Consider the following 15777-nt stretch of genomic DNA (forward strand, 5'->3'; position numbering starts at 1 on the left):
TATTGGTGTTATTTTATTATATATAATTATTTCTTCACAGTTGAAGAAAAAATAATAACACCTGTCTGAGTTTTTTCATGAATTCTGTTGATTTATTAATTTCTCTCTTATCGACGCTCTAATTTCCCAGCCGTAATTAAAAGCACCATGAGACCCCCTGTTGAGCTGTCCATGGTGCTGAAACACTAAACTCAGCTTCTCTTTTTCTTCTTCTCTCTTATTTGAACCTTTTGTTTTCTACAAACAGCTGCTTTATCATTATACTGACGTCACAGTTATAAGTCTAAGATCCCACATCAAAGGTAAACGTCTCGTGCTCTGCTCTGCAGGGCGGCGCGTGGATGCTTCAGGGCGGCGTGTTCACGTGACAGAACAGTTCAGCTCCCTCCCTGCCGAAGATCGTCTATGTTCGAAAGAGAGTACTCCTGTGTGTTTACAAAACTTTAAGTAGATTTTTTTTCTTTTCTTTTTTTTTTTAAAGAAATTTAAAATGTTTTTTGTGTAAAAATTTACAGACCAGTTTCAGATTCAATGTCGGTTTAAAATGAAACAAAAATGAACATGTTGGTCATTCTTGTAGGTGTGTGATGAAAAAAATAAATAAATCACTTAAACAAAGTCAGAGACTTTATTTGCTATCCTAATAAGATGAATTTGTCCGAGGTAATGTTTAGAATAAATACAGCAGAAAAGAAACATTAACAAAATTAGAAATATTATACTAATTATAATTACATCACAAATGCAAAAATGGTTCCTTATTTACACACGATGAAGAGAATAATAGCCACTGGAAAAAGAGAAAAAAGAAAATTTTTACTTTTTCTTTTAAATCGACAACATCCACATTACAGTATAGCAGTGGTTCCCAAAGTGTGGGGCGCGCCCCCTTGTGGGGGCGCAGTGCCATTGCAGGGGGGGTGGAAGCAGTATGGATGAATGAAAAAAAAAAAACCAGTTACACAAAAGTGTTTCACTGTAAAGATGGTTTGTAGTTTGTTTTGTTGCAACCTGAAGTGTGAAATAAACTTCAGTGGAGTTTGAAAACAAAATATGTGTTTAGGTTTATGTCTGGTTGAACGATGTGTGTGACCAGCAGTGATCTCAGTAACTGACGTCGGATCACTTTTTTTCAGTAACGAGTAATCTAAGGCGTTACTATTAGTAATCAGATTACTTATCCAAATCACTGCGCGTTACTATTTTCTTTTGGAATAAAATTTTATTTCCTCTACACTTCTTGGGGGGTTTATTGTAATCCATCCAGAAGAAAATCTTTGGGAACCTCTGCATTTTAGAGTTTCACTGTAGATTGAGTCAAAAATTAAGCATTATTTTAAAATATATTTTATCATGTAATAATAATGATGATGATGATGATGATGATGATGATGATGATGATGATGATGATGATGATGATGATGATTTTTTAAATTTTGAAATTAAACTTACATTTCATTTTTAAAAGTCCCATTTTAAAGAATTTATTTTAAATCATCTTAAATTAAATGAGTAACAACAATTCACATATAAAAATTAACAGTATGTACATTTGATAAAATATCAGATTTAAATAATTTGTTCAAAGTCATTCCAGTCATAATGACTGACGTTTTTCATTTTCCAGCTCGTTTCAAAAACTGCCCCATGTTTCCAGTTGGGGTGACTCATCTTGTTATTAGACGATCTGTGTCCGCCTGAAAATAGATCCAGCTGGGTTTGGTCTGACCATCATCATCCTCGCTGGCTCCTCTTTCCTCCAGTTTCCTCGGGAAAATCGGACCGTATCCGCCGCTACCTGGAGGATTTACCGACACTTTCTCCTCTGAGCGCGAGTCAAAGCCTCCAGCCCGCCGGAAATAGCCTGAAATCTTTATTTCCGCTCTTTATTTCTGCCTGTGAAGCCGAAGAGAGGATGTCTGTCGCGGGGTTGAAAAAGCAGTTCCATAAAGCCACCCAGGTAAAAAGACAACGTGTTCATATATTTGTTACTTTTTCATGTTCGGGTCTCTTTTTAGGCAATAATTACACATTAATGCGGCTGAATTTGATGAAAGTCAGTTTATTTACTGAAACCTGAAGAGCTGCGAGGTAAACACTGCATCTCATTTTCTTCGTTATCCATAAAACGCTCCAATTCTTCATAAATATAGTTTCTAATGTGTTTATTTTATCCAATCAAAGCCGTGATGTGTTATTTGGCAACATTTCTATGAATATATTTGCTCATATGTTCAGTTTATAATGTTTCCTCTTTTTTTTAGATTTTTCAAATTAAATTCTCAATCGGTTGCTGTTTTATTGAGACGCTTGAACAATTCTCGCGATATTTTGTGTGTTTTTAGCGTTAAAATGAGGGTGAACCCCCTTCTGTAACATTATGTAACAGTTTATGTGCTGGAGGTCTGCAGAGCTGATTGGCTGTTGCTTCAAGCAACAGGGAATTCCCTCCATCCTCCTCCACATTCTTCCGCCGTCATCCCTCCATCTTCCATCCTTTCTTTTTTCTTTACTTTCTTCATCAGTCTTAATTAGCATGTCTCGATTTTCATTTGTATTTTATTTCAGATCATCCAAACTCCCATCTATTATCACTCCATCATTCCTTCTCACCTTTCTATATGAAGAAATCTCTCAGTCTATGTTCACCTTTTATTCATCCATTTTATTCTCTTTTTGTCTTTTAACCTATTAATTCATGTTATTCTCTATCAGCATCTTTTCTCTGTTATTGTTCACAATTTTAAGCGTTTCTTTAACTTAAATTCATCCGTCATTTATTTATTTTTTTAACTGTATTTAGTTAAGTTGCTATTTCCTGGGAAGGAGTCGTCATGGTGGACCTGTCAGCCAATCAAATGAGAGCTTCAGGAACCATGTGACCACATGGTGCTAGCTACATCCTGGATGCTGTTTGTGTTTGATTAAAAGTTGTTGCGGCTCGTTTTAAAAGTCTGTGGAGGATATTTAGTAGAGCGTTTATGAAAGCGGTAAGAATGAGTTCAAAGGTCACGTCTGGTGTGTTTTGTTTGATACATATAGCAGATAACACATTTTTAGATATTAGCTGAAAACTCTGGTCTTCTTTCAGTTTTTAAAAATTATTTTTTCACTGTTTTGTCAATATTTACCTTTTAGATCCTGATTATTTGCTGGAGTTTTTTCGCTTTGCCTGAAATATTTAATTTTGTTCTTCACCTGCTGGGCTTTTAACGGTTTACCAGAAGAAATATTACAAGTTACCAAAGTCCAAAGAAAAGCCAGACTGGTCAAAAAACAAACATCCCACATTTATGATAAACTAAATGTTTGTAAATCTGTTTTACCCAGAACAACAAACAGCAGCTGATTCAAATTCTGTAAAAATAAATCTCTTATTAAGCGTCTTTTGCTATTCAGTTATGAATCAGTTTATCAGAAAAATGATCAATAGATTGGTTCTGTATTGTACTGATGTTGAGAGGAGAATGGAAAGGTGGATTTTTTAATAATCAAATCTCTTGTAATATTTTCTTCCTCCGTCTCTGTGACATTGTTTAAATCCTGGTTTTTCTGATCCTTCCTGTTTTACATGTTTCTTGTCGTCTCTTTGTTTGTTAGCAGAATTTTAATAGACTTCATGTTTGTTTCTGTTGCGCTCCGTCGTTTCCTATCACCACGTTCCTTCAGCAGGTTTTATTATTCTGAACACGGAGCTTTGATATTAAATTTCTCTGTTTTCCTCCTCATTCATTCATCGCTCCATATTTCCATCTTCTTTTCATCCTTTCATCATCTCTCCGTCTTTCAAACCGAACCTTTACTTCTGACTGAAGCTCATCTGTCTGTATTTGTGCGATCAGAACCAGGCGAAGCGGCTGACCCGGTTGTTAATGAGCAGAACCTCTGACCCGCTGCTCTGCCTGTCGGCTGCCTGTTGGTTCTGTTTAGGAGACGGAGACGGAGCGCGGACGGACATCCTGTCTCCTCCGCTCAGCATCCTCTCCGTCTCCGTCTCGTTAGTCCTCCGGTTTCTTCTTCTTCACTTTGCTGCTGTTGGTTCTGGAAACCCGTCAGAGGAAAGTCCAGTTGTTTACATGCCGATAAAAACTCCTAACCGTTGATTTAATGTTTGCTAGCAATGCCCCTTTTTGTTTTCTGAAAATCTGGATTTTTTTTTTCCACCATGAACTTTTTGGGTCTCCAAAGTTCAGAGTGATGTCACTGCGCCCAGGGCGGCCATCTTGTTTGGCTTTGAAGCTTCTGTTTATTTGGACTTTGATTTCAGGTGGAGAATAAAGTCATAATATTTGAGGAATGAAGTAGTTATTTTCTAAAAACTACTTTATGGAATGTTGATAATATTTTGGTGATATTTATTCAATAATTTAGCTTTAAAAAAGGTTTTTGAATTGAATATAGGGCTTACTTCAGACCCTGAAATTAACTGGATTAAATAACTTTAATCACATCCTAATGGTTTTTAACTTTTTCTGTGAGCTCTGCAATTTTCCCCTTTATTTCACTTTAACTTCACTAAGATTAAAAAATATCTGTATAATCCTTCCCAGGTTGATGCGCAGCAGCAATTGCTTCTCTAAGGTCACTGCTGTTGTTTAGACAAAAACGTCTGAAACATTTTAAAATCTGGGGCATCATATAAACTTCAACAGCGGCTTCAGGAGACATTAAAAATAATCAAAATTAAATAAAAATCTAATTAATTCCACCTTCATTTAGTGCTCTGAGCTCCTGCAGCATCATGAAATGTTTCCCGTCTGAGACCAGATAAACTCCAGGAGGAATCTTCCTGTTTTCTGTCCGGCTGTCAGCGGGACGGATTCCTGCACATCTCTGTGGCGTTTGTCAGGCGGCAGCGCCGATAAAGAGAGGAGATGATGTTTATTGATCCCTGAGGGTGAAAACTGGGTCACTGCAGCAGAGCAGGAAGCAAAAACATAAAAATAAAAAGCACAGCAGCACGAACCATCCTGCTCCTTCTGCTCTGCGTGACTTTAGATTTTATTCTGTTTGCTAAATTATTCATCCCTCTGGAGCCACACGGTGTCTTTACTGGGTTTTATGGGATAAACCAACACAAACTGGTGTATATTTTTACTGTGAAGTAAAATAGTTTCATTTTTATTTTACAAATAAAAATCTGAAAAGTTCAGCAGACACGTGTAACGTTCTCTGTGTAGGAGCAGAGATTCGTCTAAAAGTTACAAGATAGTTTACAACAAAGCATATTCATGTGTTGGAATGGTCTAGTCAAAGTCCAGACCTACAGTAGACCCCCGGTACTCGCAGGAGTTAGGAGCCACAGCCAACCTGCCTTCTAAAATGCAGATATTTAATTAATATTTTAACAGTTCAAACATCAAACATTCATTAATATACATTAATACTCACCGTGGAAACGGGCTGGTAATAAATCAATAACAATATCTACTGCAATAAACATCTGATCGATTAAAATATAAAATATTCAATAGTTTCACTGAACTGAGATGTAGGCAGAGAAAAGACGGCTAGCTAAAACACATTGATGGACTTTACAAACTCACTCGCTCTTTGGTTGCCTAGCAACAGCCTGATGAGTGAGTTGTGGTTGCCTAGCAACAACCTGTTGAGTAACATGCGCAGCAGCAGTTTAAGGTTTCACCACTGTGCCTTAAAACTGCTTAGAAATAAAAAACATGAAGTGAATAGATAGAATAGAAAATGTCACGCCACCATTTTGGAAATATTTCAGATATTTAAAACTAAAAACTAATCAATAATGATCAATATTGATTCAAATGAAACACTTATATTGTGATACATTTTTCAACCCTAAAGGAAACTGTCTTAGCAGCACAACAGAAACTAACATTAACATCTCCCATGTTTCAGATCTTTGGGGTTCAGCCAATCAACAGGAAGGAAACGAATGCCGCTCCTGGATTGGCTGCTTCGCCAACGCCAGATAATACTGTGTCAAATAGCAGTGACACAATGGTATTTGGGAAGTTGGTATTCCAACATCCCAATCTACAGTTTTTATTACATGAGAAACATAATAAAAATTTTCTGATTTAGTTAAATTTATTTGAATCCTGAAACGGGAAAATTCAGTAGAAAAATTGGGACTTGAAACTGATGTTTCCAGATGTTTTCTTCTGAACATCTGATTTCAGCAAAATAATTGATAAAACTTCATTTTCTAGGCGTCTAAAGAGACTTCCTGTGTGTGAATCTCTACAAACTTTGTCTTCATGAGGGCTGAATGCTTCTGCACGCCAAAACTTTATGGATTTTTATTTGCTAAAAATGTTGAAATCCATAATTTTTATTCTGCTTTACATTACTTTGTGTTGGTCTGAGAGATAAAACACTCTTAATCTTTTAAGAGATTAAAGCCTCTTAAAAGGACTTATTTTAGTGTGAGACATCAAAGAGTATTGTCTAAATGTTCATTTTTAAGGTGGTAATCATAATAGTTGACATTTTTCTCTTTATTAACTTAGATTTTAAAGAGAAACTTGTAACTTTGAATCATAATAAACATTTTTATTGCTTTCAAAAGCAGAGGAAATCCCACTGATCAGTTCAAGGATCTGGCTTGATGTTTGAGATGAAAGAAAATCAAAGCTTGAATCAGATGCTTGCAGTGAGGTGAGATGATGCCTGAAATAGATCAGGGAATCGACAGAAGGCATTATGGGAAAGCGGCTGGCAGCACGAGACATCGCCGACTGGTGGCTCTGGAAGCTGATTGGTCGTCTCTTTGATGATGATGATGATGATGATGATCCCTGCAGATGTTGGCCGCTGTGATCTGATTCGCTAAAATGCTTTATTCATGTTTCACACACCGAGCGCAGAGAGCCGTACGGCTGGCTCATGATTATCCTGATTAAAAACTTGACACCACATTACGTCCTCCATCTTTAACAGGTAATTACAGGTAAAAAAAAACATTTATTTATAAACTAAAACAAGAGCTGGAGCTGCAAGTTAGCTAAACATTAGCTCTTTTATGACTGGACAATAAATCAATAACATTATCGCAATAGATGCAAGATCAATATCATTCGATAAGATGCCTGATGGAGTATTCACTGAACTCTGACCCAGAACCGCACAGCATTCTGGGAGATGACCACAGACTAGAATCAACAAACTAACTCGTTCTTTGGTTACCTAGCAACTAACTCATTCTTTGGTTACCTAGCAACAACTTGTTGAGTAGCAGTTTAAAGTTCCGCCATTTTGACTCACAACTGCTCAAAAATTAAAAATAAACTGTGTGGAGAGAAAACTGGATGAAACAGGAAACGTCACATCAACAGCTGGTCAGTATTTCAGATATTTAAAACAAAAAATCAATAATTATTGATATGGATCGATATTTCCAGTTCTTTTAATACGAGTTTCTACAAGGTTTTGTTGGACTCCTACTGGGATATTTTTGTTTGTTTTTGTAGTTTTGGTCAATTTCCAGACTTTTGCTATTAGTTCCCTAATTAAAATAAAAAACATTACCAGAATTAGCTAGTTACATTTACTTAAAAAACGTTTTTGGGAAAAAATAACTTTTAGGAGAATTTTTATTATGTTTTACTTTATACTTTTACTTTAGCAACTAACTGTATTATGAAGCAATGCTACTTTTGAGTAACATTTTGGAAAAATGTTTCCTTTAGCCAGAGTTTAACCTGACCCCTGACCTCTGACCCCAGAACCTGACCCAGTTCCACCGGTTCTGTCTGGAGGAATGGGCCAGAACTCCAGTAAACTGCAGTGAGAAATTTGTGGAAGGAAATCCAGAATAAACATTTTAATCATTTTAACAGCAATAGGATCATTTATGGATTTGGCATTTTAATTTTAATTCTCAGTGTAACGTTAAAGGTTTTTTAATATTAGTGTTTGTCCAATAAGAACTGAGCTGTTCGGTGTTTTCCTTCCTTTTTACATCAATGGATTCGTTTGTGCTGGAATCCGAACACAGCGGAGGAATCTGAAAACTAAAACTAAAATGTAGGCCACGTCCCGGCATGGCAGCGTTTCCTCACGCAGCCCAGAGCAGAGCGGCGGCATCAACCGCGTTGGCGACGGCGACGGAGCGGGAAACGAGACACCGGCGACCCGAATGAAACCCGAGAGCGAGAACAGATCGATGTCCAGGTGTAGAAACGCAGAAGAAGCACAAAGAACCACGAGGAAATGAGGTCAAATCTAGAAATCTAGATTTTTACTTCCAATTCAGTTTTCTTTACATATGAAATGACTGAAACAATTAACTATGATTAATCTGATTATTGAAATAATTTGCTGAAAGAACAACATATTCAAAGTCGTAATTAAGTCAAAACTGTGCAAAAAATTATATGCATTTAATATTTAAGTAAAAAAAAATCATTGTCTGTAAATATGTTCAACCCAGAACTTAACCTGGTGCAAATTCTGCAAAAATTTCGTATTAAGTTTACATTTTTTGGATCAGCAGATTACTAATCTGCTGACCCAAAAATGAATCACCGTCTTACTGAAATAAGGAATTATGCATCTTTTAACATATTTCTAATATTGTAGAAAACGGTTGAAGTGGTTCATTAATTTATTTTTATCCCATTAATGGAAAGAGTAATTTATTAATAAAAATCTATTTGTGTCGGTTTTAGCTGTGGGAACACAGACGCTATAAACAAAAACACTTATTTAATACTTATTTACACTTATTTCTTTGACACACTACGTGTATTATGAGATTTATATATATATATTTATATATATATTAATATCTTTTTTTATCTGGTCACTGTTTAAAAAGGAAAGTAGAAAAAAAACTCTTGAAGCTACATATTTGGACAAATTTAGTTTATATAAGTAAAATGCAGAATATTGTTATTGAGGTATTTAAAGAAATATAACCTGAAATAACGTTTTGCTAATATTGCCCATCCATCATTCAGACTCAAAATGATTAACTTTATAAACAATAATTAAACTAAATCCAGTAATTTTATTCAGATTTTAAGTAAATTGATCCAAAGTCTAAAAAATTACACTACATTCTGTCTATTATTTGTTCAATTTATGTTTTTAAGCTCATTTTTTCTTAAAAAATTGACATTTAGATTAAAGGAGAATTAAATATGACATTTATAATTGGACATAAAGGGCGTAAACAACGTAAATGTGTTTAATTCTCCTTCTGTTCCTGCCGGCTCCGTGGACCGTGTTGTCATGGCAACCACACGCGTGTCGGCAGAGAGCAGGCGTGATGCCAACACACACACACACACACACACACACACACACACTCACTTTTGGCTCGTTCTGTAGCTCAATAATTAATCATCCTTGAGGGCATCGCTCGTGACGGGGAGGCAGAGGAAGATCATTCCAGCTGAACCGTGACCTTTGACCTCGTCTCTGTGCGGCTCCGACAGACGATGACGACTGTTTATGATGAACTCTTGCTAGGCGGAGGTTAAAGGTCACATCAGGAAGGAAGCTTACAGCTAATTTTTCTGTTTTTGTTATAATATTTTAATAAAATAAACGGACCTGCTGTTAGCTTCACAGCTAGCTGTAGCAGTCCATCACATTATAACATAACGGCATTTATCATATTTATTTATCATGACAAAATTGGATCATGGTATAAAATTTGATTTATTCACTCAAAATATTTAAAATAACGACAATTTACAAAAAAAACTGTCAATATTATTGGAAATTTTAATTTTACAGTTTTCTCCACTGTTTTTTTCATTCAATAAGAAAATATGATTAAATGTCTTTGTGTGCAGCTTAGAGATATGAATCACATTCCTGAGGAAATTAATGTTTTCCAAGAGTATAATTTCTGTTTGTGTGTCTATGAATGCAGTTTCCTAAAAAATAAGTTAAAAAAAAAGTTTTTTAATCATAATTCTTATCGATATCACAGAAAATCGCAATAAAACCATCAACTTTTGTGCTGCTGCCACCTTCTGGATGAAATTATCCTGTTTGTGCAACATAATCATCACATCATGATTATAAAATAATTACAAAGACTTTAACAGGTTAAAATTTTAACACCATTAATCAGTTTTTTGATATAAAATCTCCAGGCGTAATAAAACAAACTGTACAAAATTCAAACTTATTAACAAAAATCTAAACGTGTTCAAGATCAGCTGTAGCTGCGGGAAAATGAAAGCTACAAACCAAACGCTTATTTAATATTTATTTACACTTTGATTTATTTTGTACACAATAATGTAAATACATATATTTTGCATATATTTACAATTTTATGGTTGAACAACCTAAATAAAAGGTTACAAGCAATAAATATATTTGATCTCATGTCTATTTAGTCAATAATTTAGCAGAAAAAATTGGTTTTTGAATTGAAAACGTCTGTCAGTGTATTCTTATCGATTAAAATGCGTTTAGTTTCAGTTAATTAGTTACAGACCCTGACATTAACTCCACTAAAACGGTTTGTCTCTTCTTGGAGTCGGAGTCCGTTTGGTTCTGCGGATCAGAAACACGCAGCAGGAAAGTCCTGGTGCTGAAAACAGAGAAAACTGATCAATTGAACTAATTAAATCTTAACGACTGACTAACTAACGGCGCTGATGAGCCTCTGATCAGATCCGACTCTCTGATCAGTTGATGTTTTTGTTGGACATGTGAGGCGTTTTTGTCATGTGTTGGGAAAATCTTTGGTTGAACTCCATCATTCTGAACAAACTGACCAAAAATAAGTGCTTTTATTTTTTGAACGTTAAATAGCTTCAGTTGATAAAACCAAACTTTCAGTCATAAAGTAAAGTTACTCAGTGAAACTGACACAAAGCAGCGCCACTGTCTGGTCGAACTGGGACAGTTGTGTTCAGTTTGGTTTCTTAAAATAAAAATGAATTAATTCTTATTTTCATTTAGCAGTTGTTTGTTTTATGATCAAAATGTAAACTGTAAAAATGAAAAGTCTTAGTTGCTCCATAAGCTGCAGGATTTAGTTGTTTTTGTGTCAGATGTGTTTTTGATTTTACCGCCAGCGAGTCGTGACTCCAGCGCCGCTTTACGTCCGACTTCATGGTGTGAATAGTAATGAGGGCAGAAATGGATCCGGAGGCTTTGGGGTGTTTCTGTTGCATCGTTTCTTCTTCTCCTTTCACTTTAATCGACTCTATTAGCCACAGATAATTAATGTTTCAAACAGGAATCAGCTGCTGTGGCACATAAACATTACCATTTTTACAATATAGACGTCATTCTCATATCATTCCTGTTGTTTATATTAGTTTTAATGCCTAAGAGAGGAAACAGCGCTCCCCCTCCTCCACTTGTTGCTGCTAGTTTCACATATTGAAGATATTTGAATCAACTTTGACAGAAGGAAGTTATATTCCACACAATAAGTACATTTTATTTCAGAAATCACATAGAAGTAGCAGGTATTTTTGTCCATGTTTGTATTTAATCACTGAAACTCAAACATTATTGAGTCAAACTATTCACAATTCACGCAAAAATCATCGGATTCCCACCTTTTTGGCACTAATGCACATTATTGAGTTCATTGCAAATTTTCTGGAATCGGCTGACAAAAATCTGGGACGTTTCAAAAGTCAAAAAATGTCAGAGAATTTGTTGCAAATAAGTTTTGGGATAATAAAACCGTAGAAAACGTTGCTGTAGGCTGCAGTGTCTGTTTAGTTTCAGTGAATCTGGTGTTTTCTGCAGGTTTTGAAGTTTTTTTCCTACATCCTGTAGTTGAAGCTGCGGTGAGCTGCAGCTGGTTTCCCCTCTGCTCTCATGTTTAGTTAATGCTGCAGCAGCTGCTGCAGTGCAGCTGGTCAGGATTCCTGCAGGAACCCAAAAAGGTCTCAGAGAAACTCTCACCAACCGGTTCTGCTGCCGTCAGTCGCCTCATTTCTGCCTCCTGGTTCAGGGTGAAATGTTTAGTTCGCGTTAATCCAGTTCCAGTTTGTTCGGCTAAAACGTCTGGCTCGTTTTGGGGAGGTGTGAATCCGCAAACCCCCAAAAAGCCGCTCCAAACGTTTTTTCAGAGGTTTTTGATTTGTTTCCTTCAGTGTTTCCTGGGTGGCGCCCCCACAGGCCAGGAGGGGAACAGGTTTTTCAACCTGTGTCAGTTGGATTGACACACAGCAGAGAGAAAGAAAACCACAGCAGCTGAAAATGACACAAATGTTGAAGTTTTGGTCTCAAATCAAACCAAGAATATCAAGACCCTCTTAGTTTCTGCTCCTCAGTCTCTTTATTTTTTCCATCTTTCCTATCATGTCTGGATTAAAGCCGCCTTCGGATCAATCTGATTGATCGGCTCTGGTTCTGATTACAGAGATAAAATCCTCCTTCATCAAAGATCTCTGCTTCTCCTCTCACAACCTGAAAGTCTCTCAGGATATTTCTTGAAGCTTTCAGTGAGAATTGAGTTTTCCGTTCCTGTCGCACGCCTCCACTCTGAACCCAGTTTAAACTGAGGGCGGATGACAGGATACCAGCTGAAGAGCTCCAACATTTACACGCTGCAGGAGATTAAAGAGGCTGTGGAGGAATAATCCTCAACACTTCAGAAACATTTTGACAATGTTTCATATTTTCATATAATCACATATAGCCAGCTTCAATAAGTGGATCCTAGGGTCAAAGAAAATATGGAAAACTGGAGAAAACATCCTGATTTTTTATTTTATTAAGGTAAAACAAAATAATTATTAAGTTTTTTAATCTTTAATGACGTACAGATTTCATTAAAAATGTAGGGCAATTAAAACAAAGGAAAAGAATCACAATAAACTAATTTTTGCATTTTTAATTGAATAGTTTTTATATTAACTTTTCTACTTTAGTAATTGTTCCTACTCTTTCATTAGTTCATAAATCTGTATTTTAAACCATCAGCCTGAGTGAAACGGTGAAGAACTTTTATATATTTGTAGGGATTTGCAATATTAGTGATTTATTTTGATGATTTTTTATTCTTTAGAAATTCATCACGGGATGTTTTTCTTTAAAATGGGAAAGTTTTTAACTATTTTTGCCCTCCGTTCCCATGGAAACAGCATTATTTTTAATGCTAAACCTTATTTTTTTTATTTTTTACAGAGTGAAAACTTGTCCCTCATGTGTTCATGTAGACGATGATGTAGACGGCTTTGTGGAAAAACTGAAGTATTATTTCAGCTTCTGACCTGACCTCTGACCCCAAAGCGTGAAATAAAACAACATTACATGTTTCTGATTGGCTAAGCGTCACATTTAACAGATTTAATGGTTTAATCTGTTTTAATAATGAAATGTAAATCTCTAAATGAACCAGATCTGATCTTTTCTTTCTATGATCTAAATCTAGCAGCCCATCATTTTTTGCCTCGTCTCTCGGTCACATTTCTTTTCTCCATCCTCTTCCAGCCTCTCAACCTCCTGCTGAGGATTTCCAAGAGAAAATAAATGGCAACCATTAATCATCACAGCTTATAGTCACACAGAATGTGTCACATTTCTGTAATAATTTACATAAAACACTAAAATCCAGGATCAAAATGTTACATGAACGAAGTGGAGAAGGTCGATGTTTCTCTTTCTGTTCCTGGAGATTTTTATTGATGTTTTTAGTTCCACATCATAAAACCTAAACCTTAAACCCTCCCTGCTTTCTCTTTGTCTAAACACTGAAACATTTCAGTGATTTACGGCCGAACCGCCTCTCTGGGTCGGGTCGTCACGTTTCCTCGGCTAATTAAAGCCGTTTCTGTTCGGGTTTCTGGTCGAGCGTCTAACCGACAGATGATGCACACGGATGATGCAAGCGTCCCTGCTGCCGCGGAAACAAACGGAGCAGGCGAAGGAATCGGCACCACAGGCAATAAAATCATTACAGGCGGGAAGGAAAAGACGAAGCAGCCAACATCAGTGGTGCATTTTTCTTTTATTCAGAAGAGAGCCAAAAAAATAAAATTGAAAACCCTTGAAGGCCAAAACATACAACAAACTACAAGGAAATTACACTCAGGTTGAGACATTTTGTAGATTTATTTTTATTTAACCTCTTAAACCTCACATTAAAATATGTATATAAGCCAGCAGCAGCTTATTTGGATTCAGTGACAACAAGTAAAACAAAATAGGCAGAACTGAGCAGACTGAAATCCCATCATGTAAGAATGAGTTTGTGCAAAAACATGTGATGAACATTTATCCTAACCTGTCAAGGAAGCATAATAGGTCACTTTTAAGAAGATTTTGAAAATGTGAAAATGTGACCCTAAATATAAAGGAGCCTGGAGGCCAGATGTGCTCCTTTCCTAAATTGATTGCGGCCGTAAGCAATCATTCAAAGTGCTGCTAACAGCCCCCAGACCACACTTTGACATCCCTTCTGTAGAAATATCATAAATCCGATTCAGTGTTGCAACAGGACATAAAATGGACAAACTTTGGAGATAATCGTGGCATTTAGGATATAGGTCCAGTGATTTTTATTAAAAATGTTTCCACACCCAATAAACATAAATGAACCTGCAGTAATGGGGGCAATAGAAGAACAAGACCTTAAAATAAAGGCTTGGAAATCTAAAGTTTGCTGCTGACGCTGCAGTTTTGAGTTATAAAACATTCTGGACCACAAGTTCAAACTTAAAATGCAGAAATGCATCTCATTAGGACGACTCTGGGCTCTGATCCAAAAGAATCCTGCACCAACGTTCGAACACTAATCAGTCGTTGGTCAAACTGTCCATCAGTCCTCTGGTATCTGCCGTCTAAGATGGAGTCTGGGGACTTTGGCAGGCTGATAAGATGAACTGACTCCGGCTGCCAAGTTCTCCGTCTCCTGATAGTCCAGTTCTCCTCTGGAGAGCAGGGGCCTCCATCTGCTGTCAGGGTGCCACGACCTCCGACATTTGTCACGGCAGCGTTGTAATTAAGCTGATTTTCCTGCAGGCCTCGGCGGGGAGTGACTCAGCAGAAAGCGAGTGTGGATGTAAGACGAGAAATAAAAGGACAAGAGAGCCACAGAGGGAAGATGGAGGAGAAAAAACAGCAGAGGCAGCGAGAGTCCTGAATAACGGGAGAGAAACTGTGGAGGAGGAGGAGAGAAGCAGAACAGATGGGCCTGTTAAAGAGTCGGTTAACTTTTCATGTTCCTACAACTTTCTGCCATTTTATCACATTACAGCTGAGATTTAACCTTCTTGTGCGACGTAAATTAACTTTTTAGATTTGGCAAAAGAGTCAAAGCATGAAGTTTGCAATTGTGCAATTATGCGCACAAAGACAGTCAACCAGCTGTTTGTTGTGTTATGAGGAAGAGGAACTAATGCTAACCTTTCTACGTTGGTGTTAGGGGGTTTTGTGCTACACATTGTTTGGCCACCGTGCATTAGTCTTGGGTAGGTGGCTAACAAGCTGTAGAAGTTATCATGTCTGTAAAATAAACAACCTACTGCAGACTTGTTAGCCCTCCGGCGAAAAAATCCAACTAATACCCAACAGAGACAACATTCCCATTTACTTAAGAGCTTCTAAAGTAGCTTTCTCTAGACTGCACCACTGAGAAAACTGTCATAAGACCAATTATGGATCATAAAGATGAATAATAGAGAAAAGAAATGTTTGCATTTCTTGTATTGGATGAAAAGAAATCTCCTTAGGATTCACTATTTTTGATTTAACTTGACTGTTAGTGACTTTTCAGGTCTGACCAACTGTTAGCTTAAGTTTGAGTTACTGCTAGCTTGATTCTTGACTCTGATAAGTAAGTTAGACATTAGCATTAGTTATGCA

General features: G+C 36.6%; 1 protein-coding gene across 1 annotated transcript in view; it reads left to right on the forward strand.

The window, feature by feature from the left end:
• The first annotated feature begins 1705 nt into the window (after positions 1-1705).
• LOC102227723 (endophilin-A1-like) overlaps positions 1706-15777 on the forward strand; it is a 28131-nt gene continuing 14059 nt past the window's right edge. Inside the window, exon 1 of the mRNA XM_005812332.3 lies at positions 1706-1960. Within this exon, the coding sequence (XP_005812389.1) occupies positions 1916-1960 (45 nt within the window). The 5' untranslated portion in view covers positions 1706-1915. The remainder of the gene's footprint in view (positions 1961-15777) is intronic.

This window comes from Xiphophorus maculatus, chromosome 14 (assembly GCF_002775205.1).
Source record: "Xiphophorus maculatus strain JP 163 A chromosome 14, X_maculatus-5.0-male, whole genome shotgun sequence".
Classification (NCBI taxonomy): Eukaryota; Metazoa; Chordata; class Actinopteri; order Cyprinodontiformes; family Poeciliidae; genus Xiphophorus; species Xiphophorus maculatus.